The sequence below is a fragment of the Balaenoptera physalus genome (assembly GCF_965194825.1).
Source record: "Balaenoptera physalus genome assembly, chromosome: 18".
NCBI lineage: Eukaryota > Metazoa > Chordata > Mammalia > Artiodactyla > Balaenopteridae > Balaenoptera > Balaenoptera physalus.
Window position 1 is genome coordinate 2,412,820 of NC_138899.1, and position 18,958 is coordinate 2,431,777.

General features: G+C 54.7%; 2 protein-coding genes and 1 long non-coding RNA gene across 3 annotated transcripts in view; 2 read left to right on the plus strand and 1 right to left on the minus strand.

The window, feature by feature from the left end:
* The window catches only part of RAB20 (RAB20, member RAS oncogene family), a 33,730-nt gene extending 27,258 nt beyond the window's left edge, over positions 1-6,472 (plus strand). The window contains exon 2 of the mRNA XM_082435299.1: positions 5,480-6,472. Coding sequence (XP_082291425.1) covers positions 5,480-6,003 — 524 coding nt within the window. The 3' untranslated portion in view covers positions 6,004-6,472. The remainder of the gene's footprint in view (positions 1-5,479) is intronic.
* A 127-nt stretch (positions 6,473-6,599) lies between these two features.
* LOC309647733 lies at positions 6,600-17,681 on the plus strand. Its single transcript, XR_014256272.1, has 2 exons — positions 6,600-7,875; positions 12,903-17,681. It is a non-coding gene; the product is annotated as an uncharacterized lncRNA (long non-coding RNA).
* Positions 16,945-18,958, minus strand: part of COL4A2 (collagen type IV alpha 2 chain) — a 176,040-nt gene continuing 174,026 nt past the window's right edge. Inside the window, exon 48 of the mRNA XM_082435264.1 lies at positions 16,945-18,066. Coding sequence (XP_082291390.1) covers positions 17,809-18,066 — 258 coding nt within the window. The 3' untranslated portion in view covers positions 16,945-17,808. The remainder of the gene's footprint in view (positions 18,067-18,958) is intronic.

Here is an 18,958-nt window from a genome sequence, read left to right on the forward strand (position 1 = left end):
GATTGCATCCAAAATGATATTTAAGAATTTCAAGCATGGGGGGCTTCCCTGGTGGCACAGTGGTTAAGAATCCGCCTGCCAATGCAGGGGACACGGGTTCGAGCCCTGGTCTGGGAAGATCCCACATGCTGTGGAGCAACTAAGCCCGTGCGCCACAACTACTGAGCCTGCGCTCTAGAGCCCGTGAGCCACAACTACTGAGCCCATATGCCACAACTACTGACGCCCGCACGCCTAGAGCCCGTGCTCTGCAACAAGAGAAGCCACTGCAATGAGAAGCCCACGCATCACAACAAAGAGTAGCCCCCGCTCACCGCAACTAGAGAAAGCCCGTGCACAGCAACAAAGACCCAATGCAGCAAAAATAAAATAATAAAATAAATAAATGTGTGTGTGTATATATATATATATATGTATATATATAAAGAATTTCAAGCATGAAAACTGCATAATTGTAAATTCTTTAGCTGGGGTAATGGCATTTGATTTGTTTGCGCTGGTTGACGGGTAGATGACAGACTGTGGGATTTGATCAGCAGCTCTTGCCCGCCTCTTTTCAGGCTGGCTTTTGGGATGCTGTAGTTCCTACTTCCTTTAGTTATTCTGCTTTCTCTTTTGGTATTATTATTATTTACTTCTTTGGTTTTTTAAGGGCAAACCAGACATTTTTATCTGGAAAGGAAAACTATTTTAGGCCTAGGCATTAACAGTGGCCTGTTGTCCTCAGAGAGCTATGTAACAGACCTGGAAGCAATTCTCCCGGGATGGCTGGCATGACACTCTGTCCCCCTCCTGTGAAACCTGGCGGGTGGGAGCTGACGGCATTTTTAGCTGTTGGCAAAACCTCTTGCTGCCGGGCTCGCTGTGAGATGATCCTGTGTGAAAGGAAGAGTCCCCGCTCAGTGGTAATGATGGGGAAGCATTTCTGTTTTTTCTTTGCTTCTTGACTAAAGTTTCCTATTGCCAGTTTTGGAAGACGCCTTGATCTTCATCTCCCATGGGGGTCCACGAAGGGACGGGAGAATGCTGTTTCGTTTCTGCCCGTAAGCGCACAGTGTAATTTGACATGAAACTTTAATAATTAAATTATTAGTCAGAGGGCTGGCCTGCTGCTGGTATGCAGAAGGAGGGAATGTGGCTCTGCGGGTGGTGAATTCCAGAGCACCCCGAGGGTAGGCAGGCTGCCCTTCCCAGCAGACCGGGGCAGGAGCCCAGCGGCTGTAAACTTGCTTTCCGGGAAGTGGCTCTAATCTTCAGTGTCACTGCGGGATCCCAGGACGCGCACCTCCAACTCCTGCCAGACCTGGCTGGGGCGTCACCCTCTCCAGCTCGCCTCCCCGTCAGATCACTTGGGGGACACTTGGGGCTTCACTGGAGAAGCAGGTCCCTGGCTTGCGGTCCTGCTCCGAGCGAGGGAGATGACAGCTGTCAGGTGTAGCCTGTGCGGCCCTTCTCCTGGACGCGGCGCCCTTCTCTGCAGGCTGCTCTCTCCAGGGCTGTCACATCGGCAACAGCCTGCCCCCGGGTGAGGCCAGAATGTCGCTGTTTCAGAATGTTTGGGGTGGAACTCCTCTGTACTTCTCGGCCATTTGGCTGAAACCTGGTTTAATGGCAAAGATCACTATATTTTATATAAGTAGCTGTGTGGAGGTGTCATGCCTTCAATCCGAGCTCCAAAGACCCCTGGACCAGGGGTTCTTCATTTCTTTTGTGCCATGGATCCCCTTGTATCCGAGTGGCACCAGCCTGTGACCCTTTCTCTGAATACTGTATTTAAACGCATGCAATAAAACACCAAGTTTCCCCAGGAAACCAGGTTTTCTTTACTGGCAGGTCTAATAGCCGTTGAGATTTTGAGCTGATGATAAACATACACAACTGCAGTGTGGATTGAAAGCCTCTGTTATTTCTGTCGGCGACACAGCACAGGGATTGCTTCCTGTAGTCATTTCTGGTTTGTTGCAATGTGTCTGTGGAAGGAAATGCTAACTTTCAGTTAGAGGATGGTGAGAATAGAGATTACACCTTTCCCCGTTCAAGGTCATGGACTCCTGGGCCCTGTCCCCACTGTAGTCAGCGGGGGGCTCTGTAGCCCAAACTAGAGACTACAGCAGAGGAACACCTTTCATCAGAGGCAGTCTGGGGGGAATCTTGAGGCAGCTTGGCTGGGGGCTGCTGGTGGGATGAGCTGGGGGTTTGGTGCTTTGCCTGATGGAGAAGGAGCCCTGGGCGGGGGGTCAGGTGCAGGATGTCAGGGATGGAGTATTGGTGTTACCTGGGGAGTGTGGACTCAGGTGGTCGCATCGTGCAAGCACGTAAGGACTAGGCAACTTTCAGTCCACTGCCGTCATTGACATGGGGGTCTTTGCATCTGCATCCGGGACAGGGGCAGACGATCCCACCCTGACCCTGTCCTGCCTGGTGCTTTCCCTGCCCACCCACCTGCCCCACCCGCCTTGTCCTTCAGGGAGGAAATGTGGTCCCGCGGGCACTGAGAGGCTGGGGTGCTTTGGAGGGTGGGTGGCATGGAGCACAGAGGCTCAAGGTGCAATGATTGTCTGGGGGCCGCTGCCCCACATGTACCCCACAAAGGAATGAAAGCAAACTCCGGGCCCGGTTCTTCGGGAGTCCAGATTCCAGTTAGGGAGAGGCATGTCAAGGGTGATTGATTAGGTCTGTAAGGACCAGTGAGTGTGGGCAAGTGCGCTTCAGGTGACGTCAATCCTGGGCTCCTCCGTGGCGGGGGGGGACCCTCTCGGAGAGGCCTACCTGGTGACGTCAATCCTGGGCTCCTCCGTGGTGGTGGGGGGGGACCCTCCCGGAGAGGCCTACCTGGTGACGTCAATCCTGGGCTCCTCTGTGGCGTTGGGTGGGGGGGACCCTCCCGGAGAGGCCTACCTGTTATGGAGTCCAACCTCGTACTGCTCGCTGCACAGCGTGCCAGTCAACTGAGAGACAAAGTTTTGGGGTAAAGAATAGCCACTTTCTTTGCAATTCCAGTGGACCGAGAAGACGGCGGACAAGCGGTCCCAAAGAGCCATGTTTCCCAATTATTAACAGAATCCAGGCTTCTTGTCTACCGAAACGGCAGGGGGTGTCACTGGTTGTCGCACGTCCTTGGTGCCTGTATCCTTGGTTCTTGCAGCTGTGCACAGGTCAGGGCACAACGTTCCTATAAATCTCCAACAACACAGTTGTTATTTTTCTGTCCTGCAACTTTTTATCTCTATATGGATGGAAAAGAGTTACACCTTTAAAGGTCAGAGCCTCGAGAATGGGCTCTCCTGCATATTGCAGGCTCTAGGCAACATTCTTTTACGAAGGGGCAGAGCCAGCATGACTCAGCACAGGCAACAGAGCCCAGGGTTAGCGCCAAAGGAATAGATCCAGTATGGAGTCAGGTTTGCTCTTCTCTGTTACACACCCAGGTCCAGGGGGTTTTCCCTCCGCCCATGGAGGGTGTGAACTCAGATGGCAGCCGTAGGAGGTGTGACTGATCCCGGGGCCTGGGACGCCTTCAGGAGGGGCCCCATTTTGCATTTATGAACTTCCCTCCCTGGAGTCAGTGAACCGTCTTCCCATCGTGAACGAGGAAGAAGGGAAACCAAGGGGGCCATTGGGGAAAACCTGGGAACAAACGTGGTCATACTTGGCCTCCGGAGACCCCAAGGTGAGGGGCGCTGGCCTTGCCGCTTACTGTGATCTGGGCCTTCTGATGATTTGATACGAAGGAATAAGGTATTCACGTGTGACGAAATTTCAGTTCTTTGGGGGTTTAACCCACCAAGGTTTTCCCTCCCTTCCTCTGTCCCCCTCCCTGTCTCTTCCCCCTCCTCCCCTCCCCCTCTTCCCCTCTTCTTCTGTCCCCCTCCCCTCCCCCTCCTCCTCCCCTCCCCCTCTTCCCCTCCCCCAGTGCCTTCCCCTGGGTCTGCAGTTCAGAGTAAAGGTGGGAGTTGAGGTGGGCGCAGGGTGTAAATTCAGCCTCTGACACGATTGAGGCTCCCACCACCGAGCAGATGAGACCAAATGGTTACGAAACAAACCAAGAAATCTTACACGAGAGAAAAACTGTGTTGTCTTGTCTTTAAAATAAAAAACAAATGGAGGGGATGATTTGCGGCTTCACTTACTCAGCACATTTAGTGGCACCGAGCACGGGCTCGGGGGGGTGGGGGGCGAGTAAAGCCACAGGTCCTGTCCTCCCTGGTGGAGACAGGTGTCTATTAGCCGCATGACCGAGACCTCCACTTGGGGTGTGCTGAGCGTCTGCGTCGGGGCTCAGAGGGACGAGGGACAGGCCAGGACAGGAGGGGGACCTGGAAGGGGGCCAGGGACCCCCAGGGAAGTCACAGTCTGCAGAAGCCCTGGGAGGTGCCCACCCTCTCCCCAAAGGACCAGAGAGAAGGAGGTCGGCCCAAGGGAGATTTATGCTGTGTTCTCTCTGTGACTTGTCCAACTTAGAAAACACCCATTTCCCCTTAAAACTGAAAAGACAAGGAAGGCCTCAGCCCTCCTGTGTGAAGTGTCCATTCCCAACGGCCCTGCCCAGGCTCTGAGGCGGGGAGCAGCCCTGGGCTGGGCTCAGGACTGTGTCCAGCTGTCCGGATCCTTCTTGAACCTTCTCCAGGGGATTTGCTCTCTGTCCCCCTCGGGGCTGTCACCTGGGGCCTGTGCAGCCCTGATTGGTGCCCACGGGCAGGTGAGGGAGGGAGGAAGAGGGGGGAGGAGGTCTGAGGGGCCCAGGGCCGTCTGCATCCGCTGTCGCTTCCCCACTCTGGGCAGGTAGGGGCCCAGGCTTCAGGGGCGGGGCCAGCCCTCGGTGGCGGGATGTCCATACCTGCTTTGCCGTGTGGCGTGCACAGCGGCACCCAACTTGGCTGGAAAGTGAAGTTGCGCTGTCTTCCCTCAAAGAGAGGGCATTTCCTTAGTGTGCGTGTTCTCTGTTCCGACACACTCACTTCTGAGCTCCTTCTCCAGGAGGTCCGCAGCCTGGGGGTGGGGAGGTGGCCTCGGAGGTGGGGCAGGGCCTTGGGCTCGGGGACCTCTGCTCCCCCCGGGAGCGCAGACTTGCTTGGTGCCACGTCAGCACGACTGCCACGCTGGGAGGTGGTACAGAGCGTGTCATCGAGGAGCAGGACCCTTGGCGGGAGCGTCGCGTGTAAACATCCCCGTGTGAGACGCAGAAGTAGGAGCAAAGCCACGCCGCCGCGCATTAGGGGGAAGGCAGGGCCCGGCTGTCTTCCTCGGTCTCGGGGGTTCACTGCGGTGGGCGGACGGGGCTGTGCAGGAACCGCTGGCCCTGGGGACTGGCCATCACCCCGTCTTTCTGCACAGCAGGGTCTCCGTGCCGTTCAGCTCCAGCCACACCTACGTTTGGGGTCGCGATTCCATGGTCCCTCCCGGGGGTCCCTGGCGGCATGGTCGGGGGGCCCGTCCAGAGAGGAGAGGTAACTGTATCTTTCTCCCCCCTCGCCCCCAGGGCGCGAGCAGTTCCATGGCCTGGGCTCCATGTACTGCCGGGGGGCGGCCGCCGTCATCCTCACCTACGACGTGAACCACGCCCAGAGCCTGCTGGAGCTGGAGGACAGGTTCCTGGGCCTGACGGACACGGCCAGCGCCGACTGCCTCTTCGCCATCGTGGGAAACAAGGTGGACCTGAGTGAGGAGGGGCCCGGGGAGGGCGGCCAGGAAGTAGGGCCGGCTGGCGGCGGCGGCGGTGCAGCTCCCAGGCTGCCGAAGCAGGTGCAGCCGGAGGACGCGGTGGCCTTTTACAAAAAGATCCTCAAGTACAAGATGCTGGACGAGAAGGACGTGCCGGCTGCGGAGCAGATGTGCTTCGAGACCAGCGCCAAGACCGGGCACAACGTGGATCTGCTGTTTGAAACCCTGTTCGACATGGTGGTGCCTGTGATCCTGCAGCAGAGGGCCCAGGGGCCGCCGCAGACCGTGGACATTGCCAGCTCCAGGCCGCCCGCACGGACCAGATCTGGGTGCTGCGCCTGATGTGCCCAGGCCCGGCCCCCGGGGTGCACGGACGGTCAGAGGAGCAGATCGGGGGTCACTTTGTAGAACTGCACTCAGTGGAGGAGACCGGGTGGAAATGCCAGCCAGTAGCGAAGGTCCCCGTGACTGGTCCCCCACGTACGTCGCTGCCCTGGGAGGTGGGGAGTGGACGGACCGTCCAGAGGAGCCCCCTGCAGAGCTGGGCTCCTGGAGACCGCCGTCCTCTGGCTGCCCCGTCCTCACACCTGGCCTCTGACAGAAGGTGTTCTGCTGTCTCGGCACCTGTGTGACTTTCAGACGTTTCTGCTCACTGTGATTTATCTTTGGTCCTACCATTCGGTACTTGTACCCTGATGCATCGTAACGATTCTCGATAAATGTTAATTTATACAAAATCAGGAATCACTGTTTTTATATTGGTTGCAGCATTGTGAACCACACGTATTATTAAAAAGGATTTTGAGAAGAACTTTGATTTAGACTTTATTTGTGCTCCTATAGGCTCCTTGCTGGGGGCGCTCGAGTGATGGCTGTGAGCTTAAGGCACGTCTCTCTATCTTTAAAAGCTGCATCGAAAAAAAAAAAAAAAAAAAAGCTGCATCGCATCCTACAGATTCCAGGTATTTAGGTTGGCCCATCTGCCTAGTTGTCTTGAAGACACGAGTTACGATAATAGAAGCAAAACTAAAAGCTCTGTCTCTGCTGACCTCTGTGTGGGTTGCCCGTGCAGTTGCTGAATAGGAAACGTCTTTTCCGGGGGTGGGGTGTGGCTTTGTTCTTAGGAGATGCCAAGACAGGGAAGCTGTGAGACAGCAGTTTTGTTTTCTTAGAAATTTAATGGAAAACAAGTAGGTCAGGCTTGGGGCTCTCTGTTGGGAAAGGGGTGTCTCAGCCAGCTTGGCAGCTGTAATGAAACACCGCAGACCTTTATTTCTCAGTCCTGGGGGCTGGAAGCTACATTGAGGTGCCAGCCGACTCAGTTTCTGGTGAGGGCACTCTCCTGGCTTGTAGATGGCCACCTTTCTGCATGTGTCCTCACGTACTGGAGGGAGAGAGAGCTCTGGTGACTCTTTCCTTACAAGGGCACTAATCCCGTCATGGGGGCCCCACCCTCATGGCTTCATCCAAACCTGGTTGCCTCCCAAAAGCCCCACCTCCGGACACCATCCCATCTGGGGGTTAGGACTGCAACATACGGATGTTGGGAGACACAAGCATTCAGTCCTTGACAGGAAGCAAAGTGGGGCAGAGGCTGGTGAACAATGTTTCATGAGCAGTAGTTTTTTGGGGAGGTGTTCAGTGTTTTTGCGGAGAGCCCATGATCTCTGATTCTGCGGCCTCTAGCCCTGCCTCTGCTCCCGGGTGGTGCACGTCCTCCGGGTAAGCAAACGAGCCCCATCTGTGTGATGGAAACATCAGCAGAGTCCCCTGTCCCCTGTGTGTGACTGGGGAGGCCTCAATTGACATGCCCTGTTACTGAAGCAGATCTCGAGGTCTAAAACTTCCATTTTGCAACCGTAGCCCGTTCAAAAGTGAAAACGAGTCAGTCTGATTACTTTTCATTGACGTGGCTTAGTTTCCCATTTAGTGGTTGGAAGTTGTATTTATTTTTCCACGAAGTGTGTCTTTGCTAGTGAGACGTCTGGGAGACCCAGGAACTTGTCTTTGAAGACTGTGGAGGGGAAAAAGCATCCTAGGAAATTATTTCTGTCTTCGTACTTGAAGGCAGGGGTGGCTGAGTTCCCACAGCCCTTTCCTCCTGAATAGTCTGATTGTCTTGCCCACCTGCTCTGAGCACCCCCAGCTCGTGCCCTTGAATGACCCCGTGTTCTGGAGGATGGCCCAGGACGGCACCTTCTCCATCAACAACACGTAAGCATTGCACCCGCACTGCTGCCCTAAAGAGTAGGCTTCGCTCTGGGCTCTGTCCCAAGTGGACTTTGGGTGCCAGCCTGGGCTCTCGCCAGGGAGACTGGTCCTGGGGTCTGAGCCTGCTCACGGGTTTCCAGCTGTGGTCGCTCGCGGGCCCAGTTCCCGACCAGGGAACCAGGTCAGTTCTGGGGAAGCTTCAGCTGCTTTAGTGAGCTAGCCAGTGGAGAAGGAGGGGATCCTCTGCTGGATGCGGGTTCGAGCCGGGACCTCAATCATTCCTTCTTTCCCTTTGTTCAAATGCAGCTGCTCTGTGGCTGGGAGGCCACGGACAGCCGTGGGTTAACCTGCTGAGCCTGGCCCAGGAGCCATCGCTGCAGACTTTCACCCGAGTGTCCTCAGAAACCTTCTTCTCAACAGCAGCTCCTGGCCGGGCATTTCCTGGTGGCCTCGAGGCGTCCTGCGTGGGAAGTTTTGAGGGGGGTTATGTTGTAATCTGGCTTCTGGAAACCATGGTTCCCCCTTTTCACAGGCCGCTAGGCTGGTGTCTTAAGAGAACCGCTTTGTCATTTCTGAACCCGACCTCCTGGTTGAATCAGCTCTGCCTGCTGTGCCAGCAACCCTCTCCCGCAGACGTCCGGCAGCTCCACCTCCAGCGAGGTCTCCCTCTGGCCGAGGTGCGCTGGGGCTCAGAGGCCGGTTGCTGTGGGCAGTGGATCGGAGGTGGTTTTGTCCTCCCGAGAGAAGGGGGATGGAGCTGACTCGTGCTCTACCTCCGAGCTCCGCGCCGGCCCTGCACACGCGGAGCACCTGCGCCGATGACCACAGACCGCCTGAGGGGGGCGAGCCCTGGGCACTTGCTCTTGTGTCCAAGAGCAAGAGGTGGGGTGGTCTCCCCAGGAGTCTGGAATTTTTTTTTTTTTTTTTAATTTATTTATTTTATTTATTTTTGGCTGTGTTGGGTCCTCGTTGCTGCATGGGCTTTCTCTAGTTGTGGCGAGCGGGGGCCACTCCTCGTTGCAGTGCGCGGGCTTCTCATTGCAGTGGCTTCTCTTGTTGTGGCTCACAGGCTCTAGGTGCGCAGGCTCAGTAGTTGTGGCGCACGGGCTTAGCTGCTCCGCGGCATGTGGGATCTTCCCGGACCAGGGGTTGAACCCTTGTCCCCTGCATTGGCAGACGGATTCTTAACCACTGCGCCACCAGGGAAGTCCAGTCTGGAATGTTTTGAGGCAGAATCTGCTCCCGCTGTGGCTGATGGAACCGGGGGCTGTTCTTGCCTTTGTGTAACGAGGCAGGGCCAGCCCTCCTCTGCACCCCACCCTGCCTGCCCTCATTATGTCACACCCCCTCCCCGTTCCCTTACTTAGCACGTGGCCCGATCTTTTCCACTTCTCGAAGCGGGACCCTTTGGCCTGCACTGTCAGAGCGGGGCAGAGTTGCTGGGTCTGCAGTGTAGACCCTGCACACGGTATGCCCGCTCTGGATGCTGTTGGGCCCCATCCTCCCTCTCTGGGTCCTGGAGAAAGGTCGACCTTCCCTCCCCTCCCGTGCGTTGACCTTGAGCTCACTGCCCCTCCCCCCAGCAGGAGGGTCTGGAAGGCAGCTGGTTTGGGGGTGTGAGGACCCAGCACCCGGGCAAGGAAAGGTGCATCTAGAGCTGGAGTCCCCGGTGGCTGGAGAGGCAGACCCGCCGAGGTCTTGTCCCGGCCTTCCAGGGCCGGGCAGCCCGGAGCCTCCTTCCTTCCTGTGTTCGGCTTGGCTGTTCCGGCTTCTAGCAGGCAGATGCTCACTGCCCAAGACACGAGCAGCGCCCCTCACTTTACTCCATCTGGTCCTTTCCCGGAAGAGTCCTGAGGCCCAGAGGGAGTCTCCTCGCTGCTCATCTCACGGGCCCAGGGCTGCTGGCGTCGGTCGCAGGGAGGAGGGCCGGGCGGGTCCCCAGGCCCCCGCCCACCCTCCTCCCTCGGCTTCACCTGCCCGTTCCTCCAGGAGGAACCCCCAACAGACTCCTCCTAATCCACGTGCAAGAATTCCTTCCCAGGAGCCCTGCAGGTAAATCCGACTCTTTCTAGGTGTGGAATAAGGGCTAAGGCAGCTCCAGGCGAGAGTGTGGGTCTCCCTGTCAGAGAAGCTGGACCCTGACCTCCAGATCGTCAAACGGTCTCTGTGGAAATGGCTGCAGTTTTATGACTGTTTTACGCCATCGAATGACCCACAGGCTCCAAGTCAGCCTCCCTCTAGGGCCCTTTGCTCCTGAACTTGGCCGTGGAAGGAGGCAGGGCCCCCGTTGGTCAGCCCTGCACTTGGCAAGGCCCCCGGCAGTCAGCAGGCCGGTGGGGAGGGTGTTGGAGGCCCCCAGGGTGCGCCTCCCCCCCAGTCACCGGGCCAGCGTGGAGTTGGGGCTCCATCAACGGCAGCGACTTGGGGAAGGCGACTCAGTGTCTGGGGGGCTTGGGCTGGAATGCCTGCTGACTAGCCTTGCTGTGTCATTTCATCCACTTGACTCACCCCCCTTTGGTGGAACCTCCTTAGTTGTAAAATGGAGCGAGCGTCCCTGCCTCACAGAGGGTGGCAGGCGGGGGACACCCCGGGAGAGCCCTGAGCACAGGGCTGCGGCAGTGGGGACGAGTGACCGTCCCCCAAGGTGTGACCGTCAGATAGCGCGACGGGGGGAACTGGCCGGAAAGACATTCTTTCCCTTTCTCAGTAACGTCAAAAAAAAGTCGGATTCACCCGAGAACACTTTGCTTTGTGAGCTCTGACTTTATACCTTTTAAAAAATTTGTTTTTAGGGATTGTGAATGATGTTTGACTGGGAAGTACAGTAACTGGAAAAGGTGCTTTCTCTCCCGAGGGATGTGTGCGCACGTGCATGCATGTGAGTGCGTGTATGTGCAGTGTGACACGTGTGCACGGGTGTGGGTGTACGTGTGCACGTGAGTGTGTGTATGTGCACGTATGATGCATGTGCATGGGTGTATGTGGCTGCATGTGCACGTGTGATGTGTGTGCATGGGTGTATGTGTACATGTGCGTGTGAGTACGTGTATATGCAGTGTGACGTTTGTGCATGGGTATGCATGTACGTGTGCACGTGCGTGCATGTATGTGCACGTGTGATGCCTGTTCACTTGTGTATGTGTTAATGTACATGTGAGAGCGTGTATGTGCACATATGACACATGTGCACGGGTGTATGTGTACTGTGCACGTGAGTGCGTGTATATGCAGTGTGACATGTGTGCACGGGTATGCATGTACATGTGCATGTGCGTGTGTGTATGTGCACATGTGATGCCTGTGCACTCGTGCATGTGTACATGTGCATATGAGTGCTTGTATGTGCATGCGTGACGTGTGTGCACGGGGGCATGCACATGCACAACACCAGCACCTGTGCCTTTAGTAAACATCCACCAACAGTGGAAGCTGATGCTGGGCACAGGTGGGGCCCAAGAGCCGCGCTCCCTGGCACCCGGCGGTCTCAGCCCTGGTGACCACGCCACCCAGAAGTCGCTGGACGCCTGCGATGGCTGTCCCTCCCTGATGTGGTGCCCGGGGGCTGGTCCTTCTCAGGGGTTCAGGGTAGCCGCTCTGCCGGCCCAAGTCCACATGCTATTTGGGGCAGTGGTGCGGCTGGGCACCCAGCAGGTTTGAGCCTGGTGGGAGGGGGCAGGCCGGGGCCCACGTGAGGACCGGTCACTCCAAGGAGGGTGCTGGGAGAAGTGGGCTCAGTAACCTGCTGTGGGAGACGGGGCGAGGGAAGATCCCGCAGGTGAGGAGGGGGCTCGGGGGGGTGGGAGATGCTCCCAGCTTCTTCCTGACGTTGCACTGGACGTGGACTTGGCTCTCAGATACACCTGTTTCCACCAGCTCCTAAAACGTCCACCGTCCTTTCTTTTCTTCCTGCTTTACATTACTATTAACTGAGGTCCATGCTTTATTTAGATCCCCTTAATTTCACCTAATGTCTTTTCTCTGTTCAGGGTCCCATCTGGACACCACATGACATTTAGTGGTCACATCTCCTTAGGGTCCCCATGGCTCTAACAGCCTCTCAGACCACCTTGTTTTGGTGACCTTGATGGCCTTGAGGGGTACGGACAGGTGTTCTGTAGGATACCCCTTGACTGGGATTTGTCCGACGTGTTCCTCCTGATGCGGCTGGGGTGGAGGTTTGGGAGGAAGAGCACAGAGGTAAGTGCCGTCCTCAGGTCATGCTAACGGGGCTCCCGCTGTTACCGTGACTCATCACCGATCACATGGCCCAGGTGTGTGGGTCACGGTCCCCACGGCACAGGTGCCCTCTCCGCTCCTTCCACACTCTGCTCTCTGGAAGGATGTCGCCAGGCACAGCGCACACGCCCCTCCTTCATGGTAGAATAACTACCCACTTTAACTGGGTGTTTTTACAAGGATTTGTCTCTTCTCCCCATTCATTTATTGATTCCATTGTTATATCAGTGTGGACTCACGGACATTCTTTTGATTCTTTGGGTTATAATTCAGGATGGCTTCCTTCTTGATCACGTTATCCCAGCTTTCGTGAACGGGAAGCTGTGTCTGTTGGCTGCTGTGTCCCTTTGACCCATTCCCATCTCTGGGGTTTATTTATTTATTTTTTAAAATTTATTTATTTATTTACTATTTATTTTTGGTTGCGTTGGGTCTTCGTTGCTGCGCGTGGGCTTTCTCTAGTTGCGGTGAGCGGGGGCTACTCTCCTTTGCGGTGCACGGGCTTCTCATTGCGGTGGCTTCTCTTGTAGTGGAGCACGGGCTCTAGGCGTGCGGGCTTCAGTAGTTGTGGCACACGGGCTCAGTAGTTGTGGCTCGCGGGCTCTAGAGCGCGGGCTCAGTAGTTGTGGTGCACGGGTTTAGTTGCTCCGCGGCATGTGGGATCTTCCCGGACCAGGGCTTGAACCCGTGTCCCCTGCATTGGCAGGCGGGTTCTTAACCACTGCGCCACCAGGGAAGCCCCTGGGGTTTATTTTTGAGTACTTTCTTACTTTCTGGCACCACCTGTGTTCCAGGCTCGTCTTGTGTGTTTCCTGCACTCGTCCTAGAATCAACCATTGCTCCAAGGAGCCCTGGGACCTTTCACTGGAGAAAGTGTCCGAAGCCCAGATCTGGGCTGGGTGTGCCTGTTGCCAGGGGGGCTGGAGGGTGTTTCTTTAGAGCCTTCCAGCTGAGAGCAAGGAAGTACACATGTAGATACTGACGCCCACGTCCAGGGGTCTGTGTTCAGCCAAACCTGGTCCGGCCGCCCTCTCTCACTCTGATCCATCACCTCCCCGCTTCTTTGCTGTAAATCCCGTCTCAGGCGGTGGGAAACACGCTCCCCGCGCCCCCATCCATTCCCTAATTGTTCAGTTGCAGCAGACAGTGTGGGTCGAGGCTGCATCAGGGGGAACGCAGCCATGGGGGGGCGGGCCCTTGGCCTTTGGCTTCAGGCCTCCCTCGTTTCCAAAGTTACCCATGTCAGCATTCTCCCCTCCCCCTCCAGTTAGTTCCTAACACCTGCTGTTTCGGATAGGGAGTTTGGGATTGACATGTACACACTGTTATATATAAAATAGATAACCAACAAGGACCTACTGTATCACGCAGGGAGCTCTGCTCAATATTCTGTCACAACCTAAATGGGAAAAGAATTTGAAAAAGAATATATACATGTATATGTAGAACTGAATCACTTTGCTGTACACCTGAAACTATCACAACATTGTTAATCAGCTATACTCCAATATAAAATAAAAAGTTAAAAAAAGATCACTTCCTCCAAGAGGAATTCTTTGGTTCAAATATCTCTGCTCTGTATTCCTACTGTACCCCTAATTTCTCCTTTTATAACATTCATGGCACTTTATTTATTATTATTATTATTTTTATAAATTTATTTTATTTATTTATTTATTTATTTTTGGCTGCGTTGGGTTTTCATTGCTGCGTGCGGGCTTTCTCTAGTTGTGACGAGCAGGGGTTACTCTTTGTTGTGGTGAGCGGGCTTCTCATTGCAGTTGCTTCTCTTGTTGTGGAGTATGGGCTCTAGGCACGTGGGTTTCAGTAGTTGTGGCTCGTGGGCTCAGTAGTGGTGGCTCACGGGTTCTAGAGCGCAGGCTCAGTAGTTGTGGCACACGGGCTTAGTTGCTCCACGGCATGTGGGATCTTCCCAGACCAGGGCTCGAACCCATGTCCCCTGCATTGGCAGGTGGATTCTTAACCACTGAGCAATCTGGGAAGCCCATGGCACTTTATTTTAATTACTTTTTTTATTGCCTGTATCCCCCAGTAAACTAAAATTTCTACGGGCAGGCACTAAGTGTGTCTTGTTCAGTGTGGTATTCTTACCACTCAGGACAACTGATGTGTGCCTTCAACAAATATGTTCTTGAAAAAATACTTGTCAAAGGAATAAATAAATAAATATGCCGCATTTATAAATATAAAAAAAAATGAGCGATGGCCTCTTTCTGGGAACGGCAGCCTGGAGGTAGGGCCACGTCCAGGTGTGATCTGAGCCCGGGTGTCCCTCGGGCGGATGGACGAGGTGGACACCTCTGTGCTCACGTCACCCTCCCCAGTGGCTCACCCGTACCTGTGGCACTTGCTGAGTGTGCTGACCGGGCCACGTGCCACGTAGCTCTCGAGTGGCAGGGTTGCCACTTCCCGTATTTATACCCTGCAAACCATTCACTTGGGTTTGTCCTGCCGCTTCACGGTCCTCCCGCAGCTCGATATCACCCCTTCTGTGCGTGTCAGGAATTTCCCTTCAGAAGGGTTCCACCTCACCCCTGCACAGCCTATTTTGGATACCTCTTGTCCGTGGGAACATTTTTTTTTTATAATTTTTTTAACCCTTTAATTAATTTATTTATTTTTGGCTGTGTTGGGTCTTCGTTTCTGCACGAGGGCTTTCTCTAGTTGCGGCGAGCGGGGGCCACTCTTCATCGCGGTGCGCGGGCCTCTCACTATCGCGGCCTCTCTTGTTGCGGAGCACAGGCTCCAGACGCGCAGGCTCAGTAGTTGTGGCTCACGGGCCCAGCTGCTCCGCGGCATGTGGGATCTTCCCAGACCAGGGTTCGGACCCGTGTCCCCTGCATTGGCAGGCGGATTCTCAACCACTGCGCCACAGGGAAGCCCTGTGGGAACATTTTTAAAACCCTCCAATGGCAGCGAGTCTCCAACCCCTTCTTCTTGAGGCTGGGACACGTCACCAAACTCACATGATGGTGAGCACGCCAGCTCTCTTGGGGCCCTTCCACACGTAGGAACGGGTTTAATTTTCAGGACGCTACCGTGGTGAGCAGGGTCTTCGGTTCAGCTCACCTCGTGGCCCCCAGGCGCAGAGCTTCCCCGGGGTCCTCCCGACTCGCTCTTCCCAGGCAGCGGGAAGCTGGAGCGATACTCCAGGACTTTCTCCGTCTTTCCTGGTGCCCCTCTGACCAGCCAGGATGCTTCCAGAGGCATCTCCTCTGGTTTAACGTGGGTCCTGGCATCGTCTGTGCGAGGGGTGAGGAAAGTCACCTTATGAAGCGGTCGCGAGACAGTGATTCTAATCTCAGGGCACCCACTCTCTGGAAAATGGGGGGGCAGCATCGGCCACTCAAGTACGCTTAGCTTCCAGGGTGGTGGTTACTCTCAGCCCTGAGAAACTAGACCAGAAAAATCTCACGCAACATGCAAGGGTCTGTGAAGGGCAGAGTTTGAATTTTCAAGGTTCAGAAGGTTGGCTGTTTGATCCAGGCTAGGAATCTTCACCTGCTGTCCTTGCACAGGATCATGAGCTTCGTTGCACAAACAGATGCTGGGGTTATGGATTATTTGTTTGTGTTCGGTTTATATTTTATGGTCGACATTTTGGAATCCAATTATGTATCGAGATTTTGATCTTGGTCTTTTCGCCTTATGTATTTTAGGTGTGAGGGTCAGTGTTTAATGCGGGGCACCTACCTCTGATGTGCGAACCTCACAGAGGCATCAAAGCTAAACCATGTGAAATCGTGCATATGAAACTTTTGAAAATTATAAAACACTATAGAATTTAAAGAATCTTTAAAACAGCTGTCCCATCACCTCCCTGTGCTGGGCATCTTTCAGGCCCTGGCCTCAGCCTCTAGGCTCACCTTTTCCGCTGCAGCTGTTGCTATGGAAACCAGATGTCCACAGGTATAGCCTACAGTGCCTTGCATCAGCTTCACCTGGTTCTCTGATACCTCAACCTGGGGTGCTAGGAGCCCACTCAGCCCCATGTAAGGCAGCCTGACCCCTGGGGGCAAGAGCTGGAGGCTGAAAACGTGCCTTTCCCACGCCTGGGGGGGGACCATCTGAGTGTCCCTCTGTGGCCTCCCTCAGTGGGTCCCCACAGGATTGAACCCTGAGCCCTCCACAGTGGCAGCCCCCTTAGTGAGGTGCCCTGCTTCCTGGGTCGCTCTGCCCAGGCCCCGTTCCACTGCCTGGAGTCACGTCCCCACGTAACCCTCCAGGGTAGAGTCCTTGCCCTGGGCGGCCACTGGGGGGATGCAGGCCAGGAAGGTGCTGATCTCCTTCAAATAACATTATCACGTGGAATTATTATGATAACATTGTCACCTTGTTAACTGTAGAAACTGTACTTAGAAAAAGTTTAATATGAGATTGAATTTTAAAGGGTAAAAATAAATTCTGTGAGTTGGGTGCCTGAAGGTCAGCCAGGTTCCAGAGAAACTGAAGCCGGAAATGTGTCTTGGAGGCTATTTCTTGGAAACACTGGGATTTTGTTGGGATGTTGTGCTGGGGCTGGTTGCGTGACTAGAAGTGTGTTTGTGCGGTACCCAGCCTGCTAATCCCCGTGAGTGACGGTGCGGGTGTTTTCTGTAAACATTAACGCATTATAAACACAAACACAGTTTCCTGGGAAACGAATGACAACACCACAGGCTTGTGTTCAATCTGCTGAAACTTGGAAAAAACAGCTGCGCGCTGCCGAGCTGGGTGCAGGGCTCGCACTTGGGCCCAGATGCAGTGTTCTGGGGTTCACGGCAAAGTGTGTGCTCTATGGACTTGAGAAAATGAGGCAGGCGATGACTCGGGGTATAAAAACGTTCAAAGCGAACTTTTATTTGGGGGTCGTTACAGAGGATGGAGTAGTCATAGGAATACAATTCTGCACAAAGTACGGAGGGTAAATGTCCAGGGACGGCCTGGGGGCAGTGGAAGCATCACTTCCGACCCTACAAAGTTTGCTGTCACGCAGCCTGGCTGACAACAGACGGTGAGAAGGTCTTCGCTTCTACGTGAGTTTTGCCGAACCCGACGGTCCGTAAGGGGTGGTGGGAAGAGTGATAGCTGGTGTGCGGACATCAGTGGCTTTTACAACAAAAGGCACAGGCGGCCTTCCTGAGGGAAACGCGTGGCCGGCGTTTGGGAGAAGAGGGCGCTGTCACCACGGGGGCCCGGAGAGCAGGGCTGGGTCCACCCCCAGGAGCCCCCCGTGCGGGAACAGCGGGAGTGAGCTCAGGAGCCCGCAGGCTGCATGGCCTCACCTGTCTACACCTCCCCGTTGAGTTCAGTAAGTGGGTTATCAGTGGCGGCTGAGACTGCAGGGACTACATAGACACACAGGAAGAAGTTAGCTACACCGAGCGGGGAACCGTCTAGTACGGGTGGCCTGAGAGGGAGGGTTCATGGTCTTCCATTTTGGGGGGTCAGGGTGTCCTACAGACGTGGGGAGAGTGGGCAGCGCCTTGGATGCCACGGGGTTATTTGGTCAAAGCGCTGGTGCTGAATTCCTTTGGTAGCCCTTATTTTATTATTCTTTTGGTTTGTTTTTTTTAAAGAGAAAAAGATGAAGTCAATTTTTGGGTCGGCATCTGAGGTAATAAGTTAAGAATAAGCACCAAAGTGGCCCCCCGGCTGCGTGTCCCCTGGAGAAGCGTGTCCGGCGGGACGGCCCCGACATCACAGGTTCTTCATGCACACCTGGCAGCGGCTGATGTGTGTGCGAATGAGGCCGGCCTTGAGCGTGTCGGCCGAGGGCGTGCCCTGGAAGCTCTGCTCGGGGATGGTGGTGAGCCAGAAGCTGTACTTGTTGGCATAGTAGTGGCAGGTGCCTCGGGCGCCGTTGCACTCGATGAATGGCGTGGCCCGGAAGTCCTCCAGGCAGCTGCCCGGTGACACCAGCGACTGGCCGCCCCCTTCGTCGCCCGCGGCCGTGTGCTGTGCAGGGGAGGGGGACGGGGCGGAAGAGATGCCGACACGTTAACTTTTTCTTTTAAAGGAAAAATAAAACAGCAAGGTCCTGCTGTAGAGCACAGGGAACGCTGTGCAATATCCTGGGATAAACCATCAGGGGAAAGAATATGAAAAAGAATGTATATATGTGTATAACTGAGTCACCGTGCTGTACAGTGGAAATTAGCACAACCTTGTAAGTCAACTATGCTTCAATAAAGTAAATTAAAAAAAAAAATCAACATGTGGGTCAGAACCAGAGGGTCTATTAAAATTAAGCACCAGGGAATTCCCTGGCCGTCCAGTGGTTAGGACTCCAAGCTCTCACTGCCGAGGGCCCAGGTTCGATTCCTGGTCGGGGAACTAAGATCCCGCAAGCTGTGCGGCGTAGCCAAAACAAAAACAAAAAAATTAAGCACCAAAGTGCCTCCTGCCCTCCTCCTTTGCTAACGTTTATGAAGGGGGAGTACGGGTGCTTTGAATTTTATTATTTTTTTAAGAAAAGCTCCACTTCCTGATTTTTCTACAGTGAACACGTAATACTAGTGTAATTAGTTTTTTTCAATCAGAGGGTTGTTAAATTAGCAATTAGTTGCTTGAGATGATTCTGCTTGGGAGACCTGGCCAAGTGTTGGAGGGGATTTTCTTTGCCACTTTCAAGTTCTACTTTCTCTTGATTTCATAAACACGTTCAGCTTTTACGAAGGGGCACGGCGGGGCCCCGGATCGCAAAGCTTCTCTCTGAAACATGTCATCCAGTGAGCCCAGCGGTAAGTGTGGCATCAGAACCCGCGAATTTAGAACAGGAGCACCTTGGCCACGGTGGGCAGGGCACAGAAGAGGCTGTCCTGTGAGACATTTGGGCAGAAGCCCAGTT